Here is a 22,152-nt window from a genome sequence, read left to right as displayed (position 1 = left end):
TTGATTATTTGTTTTCTTCTGGTGCCTGATGGATTCTTTTGTTGCTCACTTTCTATTTGTTCAAGTTGTAGGGACAGTTCTCTGATTTTGGCTCTTTCTTCTTTTTGTATGTGTGCATTTATCGATATAAATTGGCCTCTGAGCACTGCTTTTGCTGTGTCCCAGAGGTTTTGATAGGAAGTATTTTCATTCTCGTTGCTTTCTAAGAATTTCCTTATTCCCTCCTTGATGTGTTCTATAACCCAGTCTTTTTTCAGGAGGGTATTGTTCAGTTTCCAAGTATTTGATTTCTTTTCCCTAGTTTTTCTGTTATTGATTTCTAGCTTCATTGCCTTGTGGTCTGAGAAGATGCTTTGTAATATTTCGATGTTTTGGATTCTGCAAAGATTTGTTTTATGACCTAATATGTGGTCTATTCTAGAGAATGTTCCATTTTGCAGCAGTTGGGTGGAGAGTTCTCTATAAGTCAATGAGGTCAAGTTGGTTGATTGTTGTAAGTAGGTCTTCCGTGTCTCTATTGAGCTTCTTACTGGATGTCCTGTCCTTCTCCGAAAGTGGTATGTTGAAGTCTCCTACTATAAATGTGGAGGTGTCTCTCTCACTTTTCAATTCTGTTAAAATTTGATTTATGTATCTTGCAGCCCTGTCATTGGGTGCATAAATATTTAATATGGTTATGTCTTCCTGATCAATTGTCCCTTTTATCATTATATAGTGTCCTTCTTTATCCTTTGTGGTGGATTTAAGTCTAAAGTCTATTTTGTCAGAAATTAATATTGCTACTCCTCTTCTTTTTTGCTTATTATTTGCTTGATATATTTTTTTCCATCCTTTGAGTTTTAGTTTGTTTGTGTCTCTAAGTCTAAGGTGTGTCTCTTGTAGGCAGCATATAGATGGATCGTGTTTCTTTATCCAGTCCGTGACTCTCTGTCTCTTTATTGGTGCATTTAGTCCATTTACATTCAGCGTAATTATAGATAAATAAGTTTTTAATGCTGTCATTTTGATGCCTTTTCATGTGAGTTGTTGGCCATTTAATTTTTCCACATACTTTTTTGTGCTGAGACGTTTTTCTTAGTAGATTGTGAGATCCTCATTTTCATAATGTTTAACTTTATGTTAGTTGAGTCGTTACGTTTTTCTTGGCTTTTTTCTTGAGTTATGGAATTGATATTCCTTTTTGTGGTTACCTTATTATTTACCCCTATTTTTCTAAGTAAAAACCTAACTTGTATTGTTCTATATCGGCTTGTATCACTCTCCATCTGGCATTTCAATGCCTCCTAAATTTAGTCCCTCTTTTTGATTATTGTGATCGTTTATCTATTGATTTCCATGATTCCCTGTTATGTGTATTATTTTGTTTATTTATTTATTTATTAGAATTAATCTTAATTTGTTTGTTTTTGTGCTTTCCCTATTTGAGTTGCGTTGATATCAGGACGTTCTGTTTTGTGACCTTGTATTGTGCTGGTACCTGATATTATTGGTCATCAGGCCGAACAATCTCCTTTAGCATTTCTTGCAGTCTTGGTTTAGTTTTTGCAAATTCTCTAAACTTGTGTTTATCTGTAAATATCTTAATTTCTCCTTCATATTTCAGAGAGAGTTTTGCTGGATATATGATCTTTGGTTGGCAGTTTTTCTCCTTCAGTGCTCTGTATATGTCGTTCCATTCCCTTCTTGCCTGCATGGTTTCTGCTGAGTAGTCTCAACTTATTCTTATTGATTCTCCCTTGAAGGAAACCTTTCTTTCCTCCCTGCCTGCTTTTAAAATTTTATGTTGGTCTTTGTTTTTGGCAAGTTTGATGATAATATGCCTTGGTCTTTTTCTTTTTGGATCAATCTTAAATGGGGTTCGATGAGCATCTTGGATAGATACCCTTTTGTCTTTCATGATGTCAGGGAAGTTTTGTGTCAGGTGTTCTTCAACTATTTTCTCTGTGTTTTCTGTCCCCCCTCCCTGTTCTGGGACTCCAATCACTCACAAGTTATCCTTCTTGATAGAGTCCCACAGGATTCTTAGGGTTTCTTCATTTTTCTAAATTCTTTTATCTGATTTTTTTTCAGCTATGTTGGTGTTGATTCCCTGGCCCTCCAGAAGTCCCAGTCTACATTCTAATTGCTCGAGTCTGCTCCTCTGACTTCCTATTGCGTTGTCTAATTCTGTAATTTTATTGTTAATCTTTTGGATTTCTACATGCTGTCTCTCTATGGATTCTTGCAACTTATTAATTTTTCCACTATGTTCTTGAATAATCTTTTTGAGTTCTTCAACTGTTTTATCAGTGTGTTCCTTGGCTTTTTCTGCAGTTAGCCTAATTTCATTTGTGATGTCTTGAAGCATTCTGTAAATTAGTTTTTTATATTCTGTGTCTGATAATTCCAGGATTGTATCTTCATTTGGGAAAGATTTTGATTCTTTTGTTTGGGGGGTTGTAGAAGCTGTCATGGTCTGTTTCTTTATGTGGTTTGATATGGACTGCTGTCTCCGAGCCATCACTGGGAAACCAGTTTTTCCAGGTAATCAGCTAAAAAAAAATGCAGTCAGATCCCTATCTGAATTCTCCCTCTGGCTCAGGGTATTCGGATGTTAATGGAGCCACCTGGGGAGGGTGGGGGAGGGATCAGTGAGCTAGGAGTGTAGCACCTCACAATATAGAGCTGATCCCCGCGTTCACGCTCCGCCCACGTCCGCCAAAATCCCGGCGGGATGGCTCCCTGGCTGGGACGCTGCTCTCCCCGCTCCGAGACCAGTCACTTCCTCCCGGGGACTTCTCCCTCCGGTGCGCTGCACCGCTCGCGCGAACTGGGTGGGCGTCGCCCTCACGAAAAGCTGGGCCCGCCCCCCCGGGTCTATTCAGGGGAACAGGCTCGCACTCCGCCCGTGTCCGCCCAAATCCCAGCGGGACGGCTCCCCAGCTGGGACACTGCTTTCCCCGCTCCGAGACCAGTCACTTCCTCCCGGGGACTTCTCCCTCCGGTGCGCCGCACCACACGCGCGAACTGGGTGGGCGTCCCCCGCATGAACGTGAGGGCCCCGCCCCGGGGTTGCTTTAGGGAAATATAGCTGATCCCCACGCTCGTGCCATGCCCGCTTCCCGCCAAACTCCCGGCGGGACGGCTCCCTGGCTGGGACGCTGCTCTCCCCGCTCCAAGATCAGTCACTGCCTCCCGGGTGCTTCTCCCACTGGCTGCGCCGCTACGCCGCCCGCGCCAACTGGCTAGGCTCTCTCCCGGGATGAGTTCGAGGGGTAGGCCTGGGCCCCTTGTCTGTGCCGTCTGCCCCCCTGGGCTCTGCCCCAGATCGGGCTCTAAAGGTCACCTGCCTTGTACGCTGGCTCCTGGTTCTGAAAACGATCGCTGTCTGCCCATATTTGTTTGTTCTCCGTCTCTAAGTCTGTGTTTGTTGTTCAGAGTTCGTAGATTGTTATGTATGTGATCGATTCACTTGTTTTTCCGAGTCTTTGTTGCAAGAGGCATCCGCGGTAGCGTCCACCTAGTCTGCCATCTTGGCCCCGCCCCCTATTCCGGAGTATTTTTAATGCCGTTATTAATGGGATTATATAGATTGTTTTCCTCACTTCCAAAAACGTGCTCATGCTCCTTTGCAGTCAAAGGCTCCCTCTCCCTACCCCCAGGTAACCCCAGTTCTGATGGCTGACTATGTCATAGTTTTCCCTATTAGGACACTTCTAATCGTCGGAATCATACAGTTTGTGTTTTATATTGTTGAATACACACCTTTTGTTTCTTTTAATTGCTGAGTAGTATTCTCTTGTATTCTGAATATGTTACAGTTTGTTTACCCATTTGATGGACACCTGGGCGGTTCCAGACTTTTGGCTATGATGAATAAACCTACTAAGTAAATTCTCATACAAGGCTTTTGTGGAGATGTGTTTTTATTTTTGGAGGGTAAACACCTAGGAGTAGAATTCTGAGTCATAAAATAGGAATATGTTAGTATGCTTAACTTTTGAAGAAATTACCCCATAGTTTTTCAAAATGCTTATCTCATTTTCTACACTCCCCCAAACAATGCATCAGGGTTCCAGTCACTCTATATTCTAATCACCTGGTCTTCTCAGTATTTTTAATTTTAGACATTGAGTGCGAAGTGATCTCTGAGGATGGTTGTTAAACTGCTGTTCCCTGGTGTCTAGGAAGGAGCCATGGTGGCACCAAAAGTTTGGAGGTTCACAAGCACCAGTGGCCCTGAGGGAGAGAGATGAGGCAGTCTGCTTCCACACAGGTTTACAGCCTTGGGAACCCTGTGGGTTCGCTAGGAGCTGGAATCGGCTCAGTGGCCATGGGTTTGGTTTGGGTTCCAGATGTCTAGTAAGACTGAGCGCTTCTCTGTGTGTTTATTGGCTTTCTTTTTCATTGTTTTGAAGGAGAGATGTCTATTCAAGTATTTTGTCCATGTTTTTATTGGGTTTTTGCCTTTTCATTGTTGATTTGTGGGAGTTCTTTCTTTATTCTGGATACCAGTCTTTTGTCAATATTTGCTCCCAATATGTGGTGCCTATTCATTTTCTAGTGGCGTTTTTTGATGAACGGGATTTTAAAATTTGATTCAATCTCATTTATCCATTTTTCCTTTTATATTTTGTGCCTTTTGTGTTCCACCTACCTAAGAAATCTTTGCCTACCCCAAGGGTGTGAAGAGAGTCCCTACATTTTCTTCTAGAAGCTTTGTAGCTTTAGTTTTATGATTTAGGTCCATTTTTCTGCATGTCTATTGTGTTTTTCCCATACATTGGTTGAGAAGATAACCCTTTCTCCACTGAACTACCATCTATGCATAAAGACAATTTTAATTCTTCCTTTCCAATGTTCGTGCCTTTAATTTCTTCTTCTTGAATTATTTCACTGGCTAAAATCCCCAGTACATGTTGAATAGAAGGAAAAGCTGTTCAATATTTCACCACTAAGCGTGATGTTATCTGCACATGGGCTTAGGAAGTCCCTTTCTATTCCTAGTTAGCTGAGAATTTTCATCCTGAATGGGTGTTAAATCTGACAAGTGCTTTTTTAGTATTCGCTATTGATAACAATAAATTGGGGGGGGGGCAGTTGTTATCAAGTCAGTTCTGACTCCTGGCGACCTCGTGTCTGTCAGAGTAGAACTGTGCTCCACAGGGTTTTCAATGGCTGATTTTTCGGGAATAAATTGCCAGCCCTCTCTTATGAGGCACTCTGGGTGGACTCAGACCTTAGCCTTTCAGTTAGTAGCGGAGCATGTTAACTGTTCGCGTCACCCAGAGTCCTTGCCATAACAGTTAAGAATTATTAATAATTATAAAATTTATTATAACATAAATAATACAGTAAATATTATTTTTCTTTATCCATTGAGATAATTGTATTATTTCTCCTCCATTTATGTTGATTTTCAAATTTTAAACCAACCTTGTATCCAAGACTTTGTGTGTGTGAGTGTGTGTGTGTGTGTGTGTGGTTTTATGGGGGTGGGGGAGCGCGTCGAGAGATACAAAGGAAATCCTCAGGCAAATCCCCAAGTTCTAGGACAACCGGTAGTAGGAGACACAAGCGGTACATAAACTTTGCTTCAGAGTTCAGAGCCAGGGCTGGAGGAATCAGGGAGGGCTCCCTGGAGGAGGTGTTGTACCAGCCGGACATTGCAGGATGGGCAGCACTTGGGCATGTGGGATGGGAAGCACAGGTGGCTAATACGCACTTTACAGATGTCATCTCCTCAGATACTTGTGCATGCTGGCATTTACAGTCACAAAGGGGAGTGGCGGTCGATGAGGCTGGGAACCTGAGCAAAGCTGGATGGGGGCAAGTCACATGTCGGACACCACACAGGGTGCTGGAGTGCAGGGGCGCTCGAGCCCCGTGTATTTAGTCATGCAGTAGCACCGTAAATGTCTTACAGAATCTCTACTCACCTGTCACCTTTGCATCAATTTGCATTCGTCCTAGACATTTGGGGCCGCAGACTGGGAGGTGTTCCACATCGGAGAGAGGATCTTTCTGGCTGTCGCCAACAGTCACAGCTATGATGTTGAAATGCAAGTACAAAACGACTCCTATATCATCAACTCGGTCATCTACGAGCTGAATGTCACTGCACAGATTTTCGTCAAGTTCCAGGATATTCCTACCTGCAGGTACACCTGAAGGGAGGGCGAATGGTGGCTTTGAATTTTGCCTAGTGTCAGACAGCCTTCTCTCCAGGGGCAGTTGAGTGAGGTCATGGCTTATATTTATAATCTTTGCTCTTATTGCCTTCAAGTGGTATGGTTCTGAAGAATAATAGACTTTAATTAAAAAATTACCGGGAATGTTGCTTTGGAGGCAAAACAGGAAGTCAGAGTTAGATGTCTTATTTCTATTAAGTTAAATCAATTTCAACATTTAACTGCGTTAAACTTCTGTGAGTCATGGTGTAGTCAAATGGTAACTTACACTGTCTACACAGTAAAATGTTTCCATTTGCTTCTTTCCCTCTGGCGATGGATTGAGAACTCAGTTATGATTGCAAGAACCTCACAGATGACCCAGTGCCATGGCTGAACCTCACTGCCTGGCTTACGGTGACCGGCTCAGTGTGCTACATATGCCTCAATACGTGTGGTCCCGGTCACCCCTTTGGGGCCAGGTCAATACCCTATTGTGGGATGCGGCCCCAGATATGGTCCTGCAAATGGGGGAAGGAGTGAGGAGCCCAGGTGGCTCCTCTCCCTGCCCCTGCATGTCCTAGAACACCTCTGTGGACCCTCACACTCCCTAGGGTCCTGCCTGAGCCCCTGCTCTAGGTTGGCCCTCTTGTTTCCTCACAACCTGGAGATGAGTCTCAACAAGAGAGTGTGACCCCTCTGCTCAGGCTCCTGAGGCTGCCAGATGCAGGGGCAGTGGCCTGGCCTTTGGCACCAGCCTGACTCTGGCTTGCTGTGTGTCTGGGACCTCAGTTTCCTCATCTGTAAAGTGGAGGCAGGGCCTGTGGTAATCAGAGAGGTGTGAGGCAGGGTTAGGATCTGGGACATTCTCAGAGGGCAGGGTGCTGGGGACTGCTTCCAGGAGGCCCCTTGTCCACCCCTCAGAACCTAGCTGTCTCTGAGGACAGACCCACCCTTAGCATATCCAGGAGGGACTGGTGTCTAAGACAATGTAGCCTACGGTTTTCAACAAGAAGCAGGGTGTCCCAGTGTAGCAGAGGCTCATGTGTCCACAGACCTTCATGGGCTTCGGAATGGCTGTTGGGGCAAGGAGCCAGGCATAAGCTGGGTGATATCACAGCTGGCCTCCTCAAGCAGCTGCCTCCAGAGCGGGCTGCAGCACATGTGGGGTGCCTATGAACTTGGGACCTACCTCTGATTACTTGGGCCTCTTAAAAGTAAACAATTAATTTACTTCCCCCCTAGAGTAGACCTAGTCCCTGGGTGATGCAAACAATTAATGTGTTCAATTGCTAGCCGAAAGGTTGGAAGTTTGAGTCCACCCACACGTGCCTTGAAAGAAAGGCCTGCCAATCTACTTTTGAAAAAGCAGCCATTGAAGACCCTGTGGAGCGCAGTTCTACTCTGACACACATGGGGTCGCCACGAGTTGCCTTCAACTTGACAGCAACTGGTTTGGGTCCTTTGTTGTTTTGGTTAGAAAATCACTCCTCCACTTTGGGCCCTGCCCCCTCACCCGCTATTAGAAGAATTGGCTTCGAGTCACATCCCTCCCTATTCTCCCCCTGTCATTCTCTGGACCATCTGTGACTCCCAGGCCCTGATATCCGCTGGCTTGTCTCTGCAGTGCCCTGGATTGGGAGTTCTTCTCTGTGGGAGAAGATTATTTCCTCGTGGTTGCCAACTCCTTTGATGGAAACACCTTCTCGGTAAACAGTATTATCTACAGGTAAAGAGCTGCCCAAAAACAGTACCCTTCCTACCACCTTGGCTCACCTCTGGGTGGCCTCACCTGGCCTTGCAGGTAACCCGGGGCTCAGAGTGAGTCACAGGTTGTTGGCCTAAGTAATGTTTGCCAAGGCTTCATCCAGCCTATAAATCACCTGGTGCAGCGTGCACCTGCGTGGAGATCAAGTCTGCGCCACTGTCCTGCTTTTATCCAGGTGACCCACAGATCACACTGATTCGTAAAGCTCTTGACTCTACCTGAAGTTGCAGCATACAGGTGAATCAATCTGAGAGCCACTGGTATTTTACCCTGTTAAATGTCCCCTTCCAGGATAATGGCATGTCTCGCCGCTTATGTCCTCCAATAAAATCTTACAGCCACCTCATAAAAGTACTATGTCATGCTTATTAAATTTACTTTCCAGGCATCTTTTAAGAATTTGAGTATAATGAATGGGATTTTTAAAAATTTCTACTTCCAGTTGCTTATGTCAATGATTCATTTTTGAGTCGTACCACCTACCAAATTATCTTATTAATTACGATAGTGGTTTTTTTTTTTTCTTAAGAAAAATCTCAAGGGATTTCTAGGAATATAATTATATCTGTGAATAAAGGCAATTTTGCCTCTTTGTGTCTAATCTTTTTCCTGCTTACTTAATTCTCTTAGCTAGAAATTCCAGAACGGTCTTCAGTAGTAGTGGTGATGACTGTCAGGCTTGCCCTCTCTGATTTTAATGAGAACAGGTTGAGTCTGGCACTGTTTAATACAATGTTGCCCTCGGCTTTTTATGGACATTGTATCTGTGTCACATCTAATTGGTTTCCGTTGGGCGTTTGCTAGTACATGGAGTGAGTCTGTGAGTCTCCTTCTATCTGTTGATACAGGATTCATAACGAGAGCTTCCCTACGTTCCTGGGACTCGTGCCACTTGTTGATGCTGTATAATTATTTAATATGCCGCTGGATTCCAATGGTTTATGTTTAGTTTAAGAATTTTGCATCTATAATAGGAAACGAAATTGTTCTGTGGTTTTGTTTTGGAGACTTGATCCAATTTGATATGAAGGCTAAGCTAATAAATACACGTCACAGAGTTTTCCAGCCATGCCTATGAGATAGAATAGCTTGAATTTATCTATTTTCTTTGAAGGTTGGATTAAATTCAGTTGTAGAACCACTTAGGCCTGGTACCTTTTTAATAAGGTCTCTTTAACAACTGTTCCAATTTCTTCTGCAACTATTGGTTTATTCATAGTCATCGTTTTTTTTAGACTCTCCATTTATAGCTTTAGAGTTTTCAATATGACAGAGTACTTTTAAAACTTATGTGGAAGACTAAATTCTCAAAGAGGACCAAGAAACTTTTGAAAATAAAGAATAAACAAAAATCAACAAATGCATAGATGCCATAGAATAGAGCCAAGAGTAGATCCAACCATTTATGATCACTTAATGTGGTAAAGATTGTATTTCAATTCAATGAGAAAAGGACACACTACTTAACAGAACAGTTTTATATAATTTGATGTCCATCTGGAAGAAAACAAAGCTATGCCCCTATTTCATATAGTATGCAAAAACAAATTTTATATGGGTTAAAAATCAAAATGTAAAAAATTAAACATAAAAAATATTAGATGAAAAAACAATAGAGAGAATCGATAAAACCAGAAGTTGGTTCTTTGAAAAGATCAGTGAAATTTACAAACCTAAAATTAGATTAACAAAGAAAAGATGCAAATAACCAAAATGAAAAATGAAAGAGGGGACATTACAACTGACTCAATAAAAACAAAGAGAATTATGACAGAATATTATGAACAACAGCAACACACTGGATAACCTAGATGAAATGGGCAAATTCTTAGAAGCACACAACCTACCCAAACTGACTCAGGAGGAAATAGAAAGTCTCCACAGACCCATAAAAAGTGAAGAGGTGAAATCAGTGATCAAAAATCTCCCAACAAAAAAATGTCCTGGATAGATGGCTTCACTGGGGAATTCTACCAAACACGTAGAGGAGAATGCACATCAATAATGTTTAAACTCTTCCAAAAGAAAGAGAAGGAGGAACTACTCCCTAATTCATTCTATAAAGCAAACATAACCCTAATACCAAAAACAGAGACACTACCAGAAAAGACCCCCATGCATCTGTCAATTTGTCATACTGTGGGGGCTTGCATGTTACTGTGATGCTGGAAGCTATGCCACCGGTATTCAGATACCAGCAGGGTCACACGTGATGGTGAGGTTTCAGCTGAGCTTCCAGACTAAGACAGACTAGGAAGAATGACCCAGTGGTCTACTTCTGAAAATAATTAGCAGGTGAAAACCTTATGAATAGCAGCAGAACATTGTCTGATATAGTGCTGGAAGATGAGCCCCCCAGGTTGGAAGACACTCAGAATACAACTGGAGAAGAGCTACCTCCTCAAAGTAGAATTGACCTTAATGACATGGATGGAGTCAAGATTTTGGGACTTTCATTTGCTGATGTGGCATGACTCAAGATGAGAAGAAACAGCTGTAAATATACACTAATAATCAGAACCTGGAATGTACGAAGCATGAATCTAGGAAAATGTGAAATTGTCGGAAATTAAGTGGAATGCATAAACATCAATAACCTAGGCATGAGTGAGCTGAAATGGACTGGTATTGGCCATTTTGAATCAGGCAATCATATGGTCTACTGTGCCAGGAATGACAACTCGAAGAGGAATGGTGTTGCATTCATCCTCAAAAAGAACATTTCAAGATCTATGCTGAAGTACGACGCTGTCAGTGATTGGATAATATCCGTATGCCTACAAGGAAGACCAGTTAAAACAACTATTACTCAAATTTATGCACTGATTTAAAAGGGTGTCCAGGGACCATACTCATGGGATTTCTCCAGTCTCTGTCAGGCCAGTAAGTCTGGTCTTTTTCTGTGAGTTAGAATTTTGTTCTATGTTTTCTCCAGCTCTGTCCAGGACCCTCTACTGTGATTCCTGTCAGAGCAGTCAATGGTGGTAGCCAGGCAGCATCTAGTTGTACTGGAATCGGTCTGGTGGAGGCCGTGGTAGTTGTGGTCCATTAGTCCTTTTGGACTAATCTTTCCCTTGTATCTTTAATTTTATTTAGTATTCCTTTCTCCCGAGGGGGTGAGACCAGTGGAGTGTCTTAGATGGCCACTCACAGGCTTTTAAGACCCCAGATGCTATTGACCAAAGTAGAATGTAGAACATTTTCTTTATAAACTGTATTATGCCAATTGAGCTAGATGTTCCCTGAGACCATAGTCCAGACAGCCCTCAGCCCAGCAATTTGGTCCCTCAGGGAGTTTGGATATGTCTGTGGAGCTTTCATGACCTTGCCTTGGACAAGTTGTGCTGGCTTCCCCAGTATCATGTACTGTCTTACCCTTCACCAAAATTCCACTTATCTATTGTCCCCTCCCTCGTAACCATCAAAGATTTTTTTCTTTTTGTGTGTAAACCTTTTCATAAATTGTTACAATTGTACAATATTTGTCCGTTTGCGATTGACTTATTTCACTCAGCATAATGACCTCCAGATTCATCCATGTAAGGAGATGCTTCAAAGATTCATCATTGTTCTTTATCATTTCATAATACTCCATTGTGTGTATGTACCATAGTTTGTTTCTCCATTCATCTGTTGATAGACACCTAGGCTGTTTCCATCTTTTTGCTATTGTGAACAATGCTGCAATGAATATGGGTGTGCATATATCTATTTGTGTGACGGCTCTAATTTCTCTGGGATATATTCCTAGGAGTGAGATTGCTGGATCCTTTGGTGTTTCTATTTCTAGCTTTCTAAGGAAGTGCCATATCCTTTTTCCAAAATTGTTGTATCATTTTGCATTCCTACCAGTGGCCATAAGTTCCAATCTCCCCGCAGCCTCTCCAACATTTGTTATTTTCTGTTTTTTTGTTTTTGTTTTTGATTCGTGCCAGTAGTGCTGGGGTGAGATTGTATCTCCTTGTGGTTTTCATTTGTATTTCTCTAATGGCTAGTGATCGAGAGCATTTCTTCATGTGTCTATTAGCTACTTTAATGTCTTCTTTGGTAAAGTGTCTGTTCATTTCCTTTGCCTGTTTTTTAATTGGATTTTTTGTCTTTTTGTTGTAGAGGTGTTGGTTTTTCCTATAGATTTTAGAGATTAGACCTTTTTCTGATTTGTAATAACCAAAAATATTTTCCCACTCTGTAGGTTCTCTTTTTACTCTTTTGGTGAAGTCTTTTGATGAGCATAAGTGTTTAATTTTTAGAAGATCCCAGTTATCTAGCTTATCTTCTGGAGTTTTTGTGTTGTTGATTATGGTTATAGTTTGTATCCTGTTAATACCATGTATTAGGGCCTCTAGCTTCGGTCCTATTTTTTCTTCTATGAACTTTATACTTTTTGGCTTTATATTAAGGTCTTTGATCCATTTTGAATTACTTTTTTGTGTGTGGTGTGAGATATGGGTCCTGTATCATTTTTTTGCAAATGTACATCCAGTTTTGCCAGCACTGTTTGTTAAAAAGACTGTCTTTTCCCCATTTGATGGACTTTGGGCCCTTGTTGAAGATCAGGTGACCATAGGTGGATGAAATTACATCTGGGCTCTCAATTCTGTTCCATTGGTCAATGTATCTGTCATTGTACCAGTGCCAGCCTGTTTTGACTACTGTAGCTGTATAATAGGTTCTGAGGTCAAGTAGTGCAAGTCCTCCTACTTTATTCTTCTTCTTAAATAGAGTTTTCCTTATCTGGGGCTTCTACCCTTTTCATATAAAGTCAATGATTAGTTTTTCCATCTCTTTAAAGAATGTTGTTAGTATTTAGATTGGGATTGCATTGTATTTGTAAATTGCTTTGGGTAGAATTGTCATTTTCACAACCTTCAGTCTACTTATCCATGAGCATGGTATGTTTTTCCATTTAGGTAGATCTCTTTTGGTTTCTTGCAGTAGTATTTTGTAGTTTTTTTGTATAGATCTTTTACATCCCTGGTTAGACTTATTCCTAAATATTTTAATTTTTAGGGGCTATAATAAAATTTTTTTTTTATGGTATTGTTTTCCTGATTTCCTTTTCATCATTCTCTTTATTGGTGTATAGGAATCCAACTGATTTTTGAATGTTTTTCTTGTATCCTCTTACTCTGTCGAATCTATTAGTTTCAGTAGTTTTCTTGTGGAGTCTTTTGGGTTTTCTATGTATAGTACACGTGATAGAATTTTGCCAGATCAATGACTTCTTCATTGCAAATACCTTTTTCATCAATATAATGCTGACTGTACACGTGGACCTCACCAGATGGAATACACAGGAATCAAATTAACTATGTCTGTGGAAAGAGATGACTGAAAAGCTCAATATCATCAGTCAGAGCAAAGCCAGAGGCCAACAGCAGAACAGCCCATTAATTGCTCATATGCAAGTTCAAGTTGAAACTGAAGAAAATTAGAACAAGTTCACAAGAGCCAAAGTACAACCTTGAATATATTCCCACCTGAATTTAGAGACCATCTCAAGAATAGATTTGATTTGTTGAACACTAATGACCAAAGACCAGACGAGTTGTGGAAGGACATCATACGTGAAGAAAGCAAGAGGTCATTAAAAATCAGGAAGGAAAGAATAGATCAAAATGGATGTCAAAAGAGACTCTGAAACTTGCTTTTCAACATTGAGTAGCTAAAGCAAAAGGAAGAAACGATGAAGTCAAAGAGCTAAACAGAAGATTTCAAAAGGTGGCTTGAGAAGACAAAGTAAAGTATGATAATGACACGTGCAATGACCTAGAAATAGAAAACCAAAAGGGAAGGACACTCTCAAGCTGAAAGAACTGAAGAAAAAATTCAAGCCTCGAGTTGCAATATTGAAGGATTCTACGGGCAAAGTATTAAATGATGCAGGAAGCATCAAAAGAAGATGGAAGGAATACACAGAGTCACTATACCAAAAAGAGTTGATTGATGTTCAACCATTTCAGGAGGTAGCACATGATCAAGAATGGATAATACTGAAGGAAGAAGTCCAAACTGCACTGAAGGCATTGATGAAAAACAAGGCACCAGGAATTGCAGAATACCAACTGAGATGTTTCAACAAAGGATGTAGCACTGGGAGTGCTCACTCGTCTATGCCAAGAAATTTGGAAGACGGCTACCTGGCCAACCTACTGGATGAGATCCATATTTATGCCCATTTCTAAGAAAAGTGATCCAACTGAATGTGGAAATTATCGGAAAATGTCATTAATATTACACGAAAGTAAAATTTTGCTGAAGATCATTCAAAAGCAGCTGTAGCAGCATGTCAACAAGGAACTGCAGTAAACTAAAGCCAAATTCAGAAAAGGACATAGAACCAGGGATGTCATTGCTGATGTCAGATGGATCTTGGCTGAAAGCAGAGAACACCAGAAAGATGTTTACCTGTGTTTTATTGACTAGGTGAAGACATTTGACTGTGTGGATCATAACAAATTATGGATAACATTGCAAAGAATGGGAATTCCAGATCACTTAATCATGCTCATGAGGAACCTGTACATAGATCAAGAGGCAATCATTCAAACAGAACAAGTGGCTGCTGCATGGTTTAAAGTCAGGAAAGGTGTGTGTAACAGTTGTATAGTTTCACCAATTTATTCAATCTGTATGCTGAGCAAATAATCTGAGAATCTGGACTACAGGAAGAAGAACATGGCATCAGGATTGGAGGAAGACTCATTAACAACCTGTGTTTTTCAGATGGCACAACCTTCCTTGCTGAAAGTAGAGAGGACTTGAAGAACTAACTGATGAAGATCAAAGACCACAGCCTTCAGTGTGGATTACACCTCAACATGAAGAAAACAAAAATCCTCACAACTGGACCAATAAGCAACATAATGATAAATGGAGAAAAGACTGAATTTGTCAAGGATTTCATTTTACTTGAATCCTCAATCAACACTCATGGAAGCAGCAGTCAGGAAATCAAAAGATGCATTGCACTGGGCAAATCTCCTGCAAAAGACCTCTTTAAAGTGTTGAAAAGCAATGATATCACCTTGGAGACTAAACTGTACCTGACCCAAGCCATGGTGTTTCAACCACCTCATATGCATGTGAAAGCTGGACAATGAAACAGGAAAACTAAAGAAGAGTTGATGCCTTTGAATTGTGGTGTTGGGGAAGAATGTTGAATATACCATTAACTGCCAAAAGAATGAACAAATCTGTCTTGGAAGAAGTGTGACCAGAATGCTCCTTGGAAGTAAGGATGACGAGACTATGTCTCACATACTTTGAACATGTTTTCAGGAGGGATCAATCTCTGGAGAAGGACATCATGCTTGGTAGAGGGTTTTCAAAAAAGAGAAAGACCCTCAATAAGATGGATTGACACAGTGGTTGCAACAATGGGCTTAACCATAACAATGATCATGAGGAGGACACAGGACCAGGCAGTGTTTCATTCTGTTGTACATAAAATCCCTATGAGTCAGAATCAACTCAACAGCACCTAACAACAACAAGAAAAGAAAATTACAGGCCAATGTTTCTCATGGATTATAAATGCAAAAATCCTCAACAAAATGCTAGGGAACAGAGTCCAACAGCATTTTAAGAGTCATATACCATGACCAAGTAGGATTTATTCCAGGAATGCAGGAGTAGTTTGACATTAGAAAATCAATCAACATAATACAGCACGTCAATAGAACAAAGGAAAAGAACCATGTGATCATCTCTATGGACACAGAAAAAGCATTTGATAAAATCCAACACCCTTTCTTTTCTTTTCTGTTTTTAATTTTTATTGCACTCTAAGTGAAAGTTTACAAATCAAGTCAGTCTCTCACACAAAAACTTATATACACCTTGCTAAAAAAAAAAAATAATAAAATAATATACTCCCAATTGCTCTCCCCCTAATAAGACATCCCGCTCCCTCCCTCCGCTCTCTCTTTTCATGTCCATTTCCCCAGCTTCTAACCCCCTCTACCCTCTCATCTCCCCTCCAGGCAGGAGATGCCAACATAGTCTCAAGTGTCCACCTGATCCAAGAAGCTCACTTCTAACCAGCATCCCTCTCCAACCTGTTATCAAGTCCAATCCCTGCCTGAAGAGTTGGCTTTGGGGATGGTTCCTGTCCTGGGCCAACAGAAGGTCTGGGGACCGTGACCACTGGGGTCTTTCTAGTCTCAGTCAGACCATTAAGTCTGGTCTTTTTATGAGAATTTGGGGTCTGCATCCCACTGCTCTCCTGCTCCCTCGGGGTTCTCTGTTGTGTTCCCTGTCAGGGCAGTCATCGTTTGTAGCCAGCACCATCTAGTTCTTCTGGTCTAAGGCTGATGTAGTCTCTGGTTTATGTGGCCCTTTCTGTCTCTTGGGCTAGTAATTACCTTGTGTCTTTGGTGTTCTTCATTCTCTTTTGGTCCAGGTGAGTTGAGACCAATTGATGCATCTTAGATGGCCGCTTGCTAGCCTTTAAGACCCCAGATGCCACTGTGCAAGGTGGGATGCAGAATGTTTTCTTAATAGATTTTATTATGCCAATTGACTTAGATGTCCCCTGAAACCATGGTCCCCAAATCCCTGCCCCTGCTATGCTGGCCTTTGAAGCATTGAGTTTATTCAGGAAACTTCTTTGCTTTTGGTTGAGTCCAGTTGTGCTGACCTCTCCTGTATTGTGCAACACCCTTTCTTGATGAAAACCCTAAAGAAGATTGGAATAGAAGGGAAATTCCTCAATATGATTCAGGGCATATATTTAAAAGTCAAGAGCCAACATTATACATAATGGAGAAAGAGTCACAACTTTCCCCTTAAAATTGGGAACAAGACAAAAGTGCCCACTCTCACCACTTCTATTCAATGTTATATTAGAAGACAAAGACAAAGCAATAAGACAAGAAAAAAATATAAGAAGTATCCAGATTGGAAAAGAAGAAGTAAAATTATCTCTATTCACAGATGATATGGTCCTATACTGGTAGTCCTTGGACTACAAACAAATCCCATTCCTAAGTCTGCCTTTAATCAAATTTGTAGATAAGTCAGAATAGTTAAGTACAGTTCATATCTAACATCGATTAGTCAAATGTTTGTCTTAGTATATAGTGTACCTTTCTACATATAAAAAACATTAAAGAAACACTCCCAGATATACAAAACATCTTTAACATAATAATACAGTAATAATAATAATATTTTTGATGTATGTCACATTGTACGTACCTCAAATTTTTATTATAATAGGTTTTAAAGGGGTTGGTTTGTAACTACAGGTTGTATGTAAGTCAGATGTTCATAACCTGGGGACTGTCTGTATGTAGAAAATCCCAGAGTCCACAAGAAAACTTCTAGAGCTAATAGGGTAAATTAGCACAGTTACAAGGTCCACAAACAAAAATCGGTTGGGTTTCTATACATCATCAGTGATAAATCTTAAAGGGAAATTAGGGAAACAATTCCATTTACATCAAAGCACCTAAAATAATAAAATACCTAGGAATAAACCTAACCAGGGATGTCAAGGATTTATACAATGAAAACTATAAAACACTGCTGAAAGAGATTTAAGAATACTTAAATAAATGGAAAGAGGTTCCATGTTCCTGGATTGAAAGACTTAATATTGTTAAGACGTCAATACTACCCAAAGAAATCTACGGATTCAATGCAATCCTGATCAAAGTTCCAACAGTCTTCTTTACAGAAACAGAAAAGCCAACTTTGTATGGAATGACAAGAGGCCTCAAATAGCTAAAACAATGTTGGAAGAGAAGAACGAAGTAGGAGGACTCACAGTTTCACACCTCTTGATTTTAAAACATATTATACAGCTACTGTAATCAAAAAAAAAATTTTTTTATACAGCTACAGTAATCAAAACAGTCTTGTACCGGTATAACAATAGACACATAGACCAATGGAATAGAATTGAGAGTCCAGAAATAAACCCACACACCTATGGTCAATGGTTTTTTGACAAGGATGCTAAGTCCATTCAGTGGGGAAATAAGAGCCTCTTCAATAAATGGTGCTGGGAAAATTGGATTTCCACACGAAGAAAAATGAAACAGGATCCATGCCTCACACCATAGACAAAAACAAATTCAAAATGGGTTAAGGACCTAAATGTGCAAGCTAAAACCATAAACATTGTAGAAGGAAAACAGGGGCAACACTGTCAGGCCCAGCTTTTAACAATGGATTATCTAATATAATAACAAAAGCACAAACATCAAAATACAAAATAAATAAATGGAACCTCACAAAAATTAAAAACTTCTGTTCATCAAAAGACTACCAAAAAAGTGAAAAAGATGAGCTACCAACTGGGAGGATATCTTTGGAAACCATATATCCAACAAGAATCTAATAACCAAAATATATATAAAACTTTCATAACTTAACAACAAAAAGACAAATAACACAATCATAAAATGGGTAAAAGACTGAAATAAACATATCACCAAAGAGGACATTCAGATGGCCACCAAACACATCAGACAGAAGCAAGTCAAAACCGCAAGGAGATACCATTTCACTCCCACTAGGATGGCTAAGGAAATCCTGGTGGCGTAGTAGTTAAGAGCTGTGGCTGCTAACCAAAAGGTTGGCAGTTCGAATCCACCAGGCGCTCCTTGGAAACCCTATGGAGCAGTTCTACCCTGTCCTGTAGGGTCACTATGAGTCAGAATCAACTTGACAAAAACACGGGGTGGGAGGGGGGAGAGGGGAGATGGCTAAGATTTAAAAAATTTAATAACGAATGTTGGAGAGGATGTGGGGAAATTGGAACCCTTGCTGGTGGGAATGCAAAGGGGTACAGTTGTTGTAGAAAACAGTGTGGTGGTTCCACAAAAAAAACTAAAAATAGATCCAGCAATTCTACTTCTAGGTGTATACCCAAGAGACTTGAAAGCAGAGACCCAGACCAAGACTTGTACACCAATGTTCATTACAGCACAATTCACAATAGCCAAAAGGTGGAAACAATCTAAATGCCCATCAACAGATGAATAGATAAAAAATGGGGTACACACATATAGTGGAACGCTACTCAGTCAGTAGAAGAAACCAAGCCTTCATACATGCTACAGTATAAGACATTATGCTGAACAAAATAAATCAATCACAAAAGGACAAATATTATATGACCTCACCTACAGAAAAAGACAAAAGGCAAATGTATAGAGACCAAAGTTTATTAGTGGTTACTAGGGGCAGGTGGGAGGAAGAAAGGGGGATTAGCGGTGATGGAAATATGGCATTGATTAAAGGTAGGGTTGCACAGATGATTATTGTCATTGCTGTCAATAATTTGTACGCCTTTAAAAAGTTGAATTGGCAAAAGTTGTGTGATAGATGTATTTACATCAATGACCAAAAAAAAAAGAAAGACTGGCTGCCGAGACTGCTTATATACCACCAAAAACTCAGGGAATTTTGTTTTTTGGTCTGAAGGTTTGGTGTTATGTTTTCATGGAACGTCTCAGTTAATTGGCCTAATAACATGTTTAGTGTCTGTGTTCTACCTCCTAGTTTGATGTGTAGTGTCTGTGGTCTTAAAAGATTGAAAGCGACCATCCAAGGCACAATAATTGGTCTCTATTCTCCTGGAACAACAGAGGAAAAGGCAAGTTATGACTAGGAGAGGATATGGAAAGTGTGGCTAATTGCCCCCATGAACAACTGCCTCCTTTGCCATGAGACCAGTAAAACTGGATGGCGCCCGGCTATCATTACTGAAGATTTTAATCAAAGATTCCGTAGAAGAATCCTGATCAAAATGGGGAAAAAGAAGAACAGATTTTCAAATTGTCATGGGCTCCAGACTTACTGGAGCCATGAAGGTTGGATGAACCCCTGAAACTATTGCCCTGAGATAATCTTTAAACCTTAAACCAAAAGTATCACCTTAAATCTCCTTAACCCCAAACAACAGTTTAGCTTAACTCGTAAAAAATGTCTGCCTTGAGTATTATGCTCTTTTAAGAACTATCTGTATGGGATCAAATTGACAGCAGTAACTCAAAGATTAGACAGGAACCTTAGGGGCAATGAATTTATGCTAATGAGGAGGAACAACTCAAAAAAGGAGGGTGAGAAGGGTTGAACGACTCGAAGAATGTAATCAGTGTCACTAAATGGTACGTGTTGAAACTGTTGAATTGCTGTATGTTTTGCTGTGTATATTCTCAATAACAATAAAATTACATTAAAAATCAGATGAAAAGCTAAGATATCACAGACCAATTTCATTTCCTATTATAAATGCAAAAATCTTAAATATAAACAATTGGAATCCAGCTGTATCTTAAATAATTATACATCGTTATCAAGTAATATTAACCGAGGGAAGCTAAGATAACTTTGTATACCTTCAAAGTTACACAAAGAAAGTGGGGTATGGGGAGGAGAGTCTCCTTAAAGCTGGAAAACAAGTTAATAGATTTGACTACCTCAGTTTAAACATTTTATGGGAAAAAATACATCTGATTTGAAATCAAAAGACAAACTATTTACCACACCTATGACAGAAAGGGAAACCCTACAAATTAGCAAAAGGTTTTTTTTTTTTGGAAAAATGAGTAAGGGATACAGACAGGAATTTTCAGATGAAAACTGACAATAAACATATTAGAAGTTGCTCGTTCTCAAAGTAAACCAATGGTATGTTTCCCTCCCTCCAGTTTGGAAACTTTTTAAAGGCAAAAAACGCTGAGCGCTGGAGAAGGGGGACCTGGCTCTGTTAGCCCTTTCCAGTCCATCTTTAATATTAAAATTAAAACTATGTGTGCCGTTTAATCTGGGGACTCCACCCTGAAAATTGTAACCACATGTCTATAAATATGTACACTGTTAGACACAAGCTCATTGTCCACAATGAGGTAGGGGAGGTCTGGGTGGTACAAAACTCCTATGCGTTGAACGGAAAAGGTAGCTGCAGGGTCACGTGCAAAGAAGAACTCTTTTATTTAAAACTAGGGGGCACCTGTACACGTGCAGTGACATCTGCCTGTATGTGAACTAGCAGTGGGGAGAGGTGTGGTGGTCTCTACAGTCAAACTGGTGGGAGCTGCCAGCCCCCGTTGCCATGCTCTGTATGTTTGAGGGTGCACTGGAACCCACTCTGGGCTGTGAGCAGGTTCCTGGGTGGAGAGTAGGGAGCTGGGGGATCTTGGAAAGGCAGTTTCCCCCTGTGGACCTCAGTTTCTCTCTTTGCAAAAGAGGAAGGCTCTTTCTAGTCCATCTCCAGAACTGTAACTCAAGATATATGTTGCACCTCCACTCCAGGCTCTGTGGGAGAGGCAGGTGTTTTTGAGCAGACAGAGACACGGACAGTATCTCAGGATGGCTGGAATAATGAGCTGGGTGGGTGGGATTCATGTGAGAGCGGCTGGACCAAGGCCACCCCAGGCTGACTGCGTCTCTCTCTGCAGGTGGCAGGGGTACGAAGGCTTTGTGGCGGTGCACAGCCTCCCGACCTTTGGCTGCAGAGACTGGGAGGCCTTCAACACCACAGCCGGCTCCTACCTCATGTACTCCAGCGCCAAGGAGCCACTGTCCAGGGTGCTGAGGCTGAGGACATGGTGAAGGGTTGCAGGCCTGCCGGGGGAAGGGTTGTGGGGCAGAAGAATGGGGCAGGACCCCACCTCATGCACCAATACCTCCCTGCCCAGATTCCCCAAGAAGGCTGGGAACCTCTAGGTAGGGGCCATGCACGGTGCCCCTGCCCAGCCTGAGACGCTCCCCATGGGCCGGGGCAGTTCAGGCAGGTCCCAGCCCCCGCTGGCCTGATTCCAACAGCACCTGTCCCATGGGGCTCACCTCCACCTCAAGAGCTCCCTGGTACAGGAGCGCAAGCCCCAGTGATGCCACAGCCAGACCCTCATTGGCTTGTTGGTGACTCAGGCTAAGGGCAGGAGCCCCCGTTGAAGTCACCATGTCTTAAAGGAGAAGTTTATATGGAACTGTACCTCAGGATCAATGGGGAGGAGGTCATGCTGATGGCCCTGCCCCTCCCACACACACCCAGACTCTGCCACAGGTTTTTGTTGCTCTGTTTTACATATTTAGTACCAACTATTTATTGTGTCTTATCTATACCAAAACATATTTATATAAACATGTTTACAAAACCCTGGCTGGATTTCTGAGTTTCTTGGGGGGACTCTCAGTAACACGTGACAGGGGCTTCAAACATGGTCACTGCAGGGAAGCCTACGTTGTCTCATCCACAGTGCAGATGAGGATGTGAAG

General features: G+C 41.2%; 1 protein-coding gene across 1 annotated transcript in view; it reads left to right on the top strand.

The window, feature by feature from the left end:
- Positions 1–21,486, top strand: part of TSPEAR (thrombospondin type laminin G domain and EAR repeats) — a 93,305-nt gene extending 71,819 nt beyond the window's left edge. Inside the window, exons 9-11 of the mRNA XM_049870963.1 lie at positions 5,953–6,140; positions 7,777–7,878; positions 21,333–21,486. Coding sequence (XP_049726920.1) covers positions 5,953–6,140; positions 7,777–7,878; positions 21,333–21,486 — 444 coding nt within the window. The remainder of the gene's footprint in view (positions 1–5,952; positions 6,141–7,776; positions 7,879–21,332) is intronic.
- The last annotated feature ends 666 nt before the right edge of the window (positions 21,487–22,152 follow it).

The sequence above is a fragment of the Elephas maximus genome, chromosome 2, assembly GCF_024166365.1.
Source record: "Elephas maximus indicus isolate mEleMax1 chromosome 2, mEleMax1 primary haplotype, whole genome shotgun sequence".
Taxonomy (NCBI): domain Eukaryota; kingdom Metazoa; phylum Chordata; class Mammalia; order Proboscidea; family Elephantidae; genus Elephas; species Elephas maximus.
This window is presented reverse-complemented; position numbering and strand designations above follow the sequence as displayed.